The sequence below is a fragment of the Pseudorasbora parva genome, chromosome 17, assembly GCF_024679245.1.
Source record: "Pseudorasbora parva isolate DD20220531a chromosome 17, ASM2467924v1, whole genome shotgun sequence".
Taxonomy (NCBI): Eukaryota; Metazoa; Chordata; class Actinopteri; order Cypriniformes; family Gobionidae; genus Pseudorasbora; species Pseudorasbora parva.
Window position 1 is genome coordinate 44,063,503 of NC_090188.1, and position 3,717 is coordinate 44,067,219.

At 40.0% G+C, this 3,717-nt stretch overlaps 1 protein-coding gene across 1 annotated transcript; it reads right to left on the bottom strand.

Annotated features, from left to right (window-relative positions):
- Positions 1-864: 864 nt before the first annotated feature.
- On the bottom strand, positions 865-1,854 carry LOC137045565 (trace amine-associated receptor 13c-like). The gene has a single exon (XM_067422273.1). The coding sequence runs from the start codon at positions 1,852-1,854 to the stop codon at positions 865-867; it is 990 nt and encodes a 329-aa protein (XP_067278374.1).
- Between the last annotated feature and the right edge of the window lie 1,863 nt (positions 1,855-3,717).

A 3,717-nucleotide genomic window follows, 5' to 3' on the forward strand; every position in this document is an offset into this window, starting at 1 on the left:
TTACAATATATATGTTTGATATCACAGCTTGGTTTGGTGTCTAATATGGAGCAGAATAGATATGCCATGCATGCTAAATAGGCCTTAGTTTTTCTGCTTCTATTGTGAGGACCCGACACATCACTGAGAGCTGTTAGCCTAAACACATTTAGGATTGATTGACACTGTTAATGTATCATAACATCTTTCCGCTCATAACTTAATAAAAATTAAACTGAAAATATTATTCTAAAATATATTTTTTATTATTCGGGAGCTATTTATGAAACATTTCTGCAAGTTAAAAATTAAATATATACTTCATGGTAATCCCATGCCTATTGAACATTTTGGTGGAAATGTACAGGTTTAACACAATGTAGAAATACAAAATGAGTGCATTACTAATTGGATGTCATACTGGTAAAATTGGTTCATTATTTTTTTATATATAAGGCAAAAACAGGCAGAAAACAGGAGAGATGACGAGTGTAACAATAATTGTCATTATAATGAATAGACATCACTCTTACCCATCATCAGTCATTTAAGCTCATGTTGTGAATTTGTCTCAATTGTTTTACTGCACAGTTACCATGGTCATACATTAAAGTATATTGTACCTTGTTTGGTTCTAATGAAGTAGATTTCTTTCATTAAATTAAATATTATCTTTGCAGTAACTCCTTAAGTGTGGCAAATGTTAAATTTTCTTTTAACATTTATCTTTCAAGCTGCATCACTAGAGTGCCACTTTGCTTTCATGTTCAAACAGAGCAAAGGCAGATAGTGTCACTCACAAAAATGACACCATATTTATATATAAACAATAACAAAACTGCTTTTATAGGCTATCTAATGTTCTAAATTTTTCCTTTTTCCAATTTACATTTGCATGATATTTACGTATGCTGATGAAGGTTCAAATATTTTCAGAGTCAAAATGTATTTTGCTGACAGTCTGAACCATCGATAAAATATTGCATATATAAGTGGATTCATACAGGAATTTAGGCAAACAATCCAATCCATTACATTAATTATAAGATAATCATTTTTAGTATGCCCAACAGAAAGAGAAGTTAAATAGCATGGCATCCAGCAAAGAAGATAAACCAGTACTACAATCCCTAAGGTTCTCGCAGCCTTTTGTTCTGATTTGATCTTTTTGTCTGTGACGGAATTGAAATGCTTAGCTTGATAGTTTGCTACAAAGCAGATTTTCACATTTAAAGGAATAATTATACAACAAGGTGCAACTAAACAAACAAAGGCATCTAGTATTATGTTGTCCAAATTAATAGAAAGTATGCATTCTCCAATACATGTGTGGTTCCTCTCTGGATACAGTATAATCTCATACAACAGAAAAACAATATATATAAAAGAGAATAACCAGTTTACAACAATAGAAACAATAGCTCTATTATTGGTGACCTTCATTGGATATCGCAGAGGGTCATTCACAGCAATGTATTGATCCACAGATATAATAATCATATTACCAAGAGCTGCTGTGACAACCACATAAAGAATAAGAGGAAATATTGAGCAAAATATTTCTCCAAAGTACCAGCATGGCTCAATCAGTTTCATTCCCTGCACTGGCATGAGAATCAGTCCTGAGATCAGATCAGCCACTGCCAGAGAGAGGATCAGCACATTGGTGGGAGTGTGGAGCTGCTTGAAGTGCAAGATGGAGATGATCACCAACAGGTTCAGAAACACGGTGAACACTGATGTTACAGCAACAAAAATGTAGACAATAATGTACTCCACTTCAGGTCGGATACTTCTGCTACAAGACAAATTGTTGTTTGGAAAGCAGTAGTGAATTGATTGATCATCTGTATTTGTCATTCCCCAATTAGACATTTCCATGACAGATCTATCTTGGAGTGTAGACTCTGTGTGAGGATGCTTGCCACTAATATGACTCAGTTTTATACTCACAGAAGCTCAGCGACCACCTCATTTTACCATGATGTTTGAATATTCAGCTATCAACCAACCCGCTAGTTCAATATTCATAAACCTATCAGACCTGATCTGTGCTTTATTCTTAAAAGAATGGAAAATAATCAAGGATATCTGATATTTGAAATTGAATAAAGACATTTGCTGTACTGTTTCCACCCCCTTGTCACACCTGTAGTACATTTGGGGAGGTCTGGTCTGATTGGTCAGGGGTTTCAGTCACATGGTCATGGTCACATGGTCATGTACACTCTAAAAAATGCTGGGTTAAAAACAACCCAAGTTGGGTTGAAAATGCACCGACCCAACAATTGGGTTGTTTTAACCCAATGGTTGAGTTGTTCTTACCCAGCAATTGGGTTGTCTTAAGCAACATTTAACCCAACCACTGGGTTAAAACAACTCAACCACTGGGTTAAAACAACTCAACCATTGGGTTAAAACAACTCAATTGTTGGGTCGGTGCATTTTCAACCCAACTTGGGTTGTTTTTAACCCAGCATTTTTTAGAGTGTAATAGATAAAAGAAAATTGTAATTTTTGTAATTGTAATCTTGATTCTCTGGCTCTTTCTCTTCTAGGGGCCTTCTCTTTGGCTCTTGGCTGGCCCGTGTGGTCCAATCAACTAGACAAGCTACTGTAGCTCAAATTGCTTAAGAAGTTAGTGAAGTTAATAACGTAATTTCGGGAGGACAGACACAGCACAGTCTTGAGATGTTAACCGATAGAGACACAGCTGACCAACACTGGACGAGACAAGACAAGAGGGGTAACTGAGATGACGTATGGATAAACCGTGTAAAACTCTGACAGAGACAAAAGGGAAAACAGGGCTAGAAATAGAGAGAGTAATCAGGAGGGAAGAGATGGCAGCTGAGTGTCATAGAACCTAATGAGCTGGGAATGAGGCTCAGCTGAAAGCAACCGGAGATGGTGCAGATCCGCGGTCGATCAGCAGGGGGCAGAAAAGGGAAGAATGGAGCCGAGATCATGACAGTGCTCCTCCCTCAACGAGCGCCTCCTGGCGCTCGGAAGCAGGGTCCTGACGGGAGCGATAGAACGTCCCGGGCTGGAATCCAACTCCTCTCCTCAGGACCATAACCCTCCCAATCCACGAGGAACTGACGACCTCTCCCACGGGGGTGAACGTCCAATATCCTGCGAACAGTATAGATGGGCGAGTCCTTCTCTAACACAGGAGGGGCAGCGGAGCGTAAAGGGGCGCGGATGCCTGGTTTAATACACGAGACATGGAAAACCGCCTTTGACAAATTACCGACTCTCCAAAAAGTCACTGGAGCACCAGGCAAACGTGTTGAACATGAACCTGTAGGGACGGGGAAAAAATCAGTTTGTCGTCGAGATATACGAAGACGAAAATAGTCAGCATGTCCCGGAGGACATCTTTTATCAGCGCTTGGAAGACAGCCAGTGAGTTTACTAACCCGAACGGAAACACCCGATATTCAAAGTGCCATAATGGCGTATTAAACGCAGTCTTCCATTCGTCGCCCTCGCGAATGCGGACTAGGTGGTAAGCGTTCCAGTGGTCTAGCTTTGTGAAGATTGTGGCTCCCTGCAAGATCTCAAAGGCGGATGATATAAGCGACAAGGGATGTCGGTTCTTAATGGTTATGTCATTGAGGCCTCGGTAATCTATGCAGGGTCGTAACGAGCCATCCTTCTTCTTCACAAAGAAGAACCCCGCACCCGCTGGCGAGGTGGACGGAACGATGGTACCAGCACTTAGCGACTCGGAGA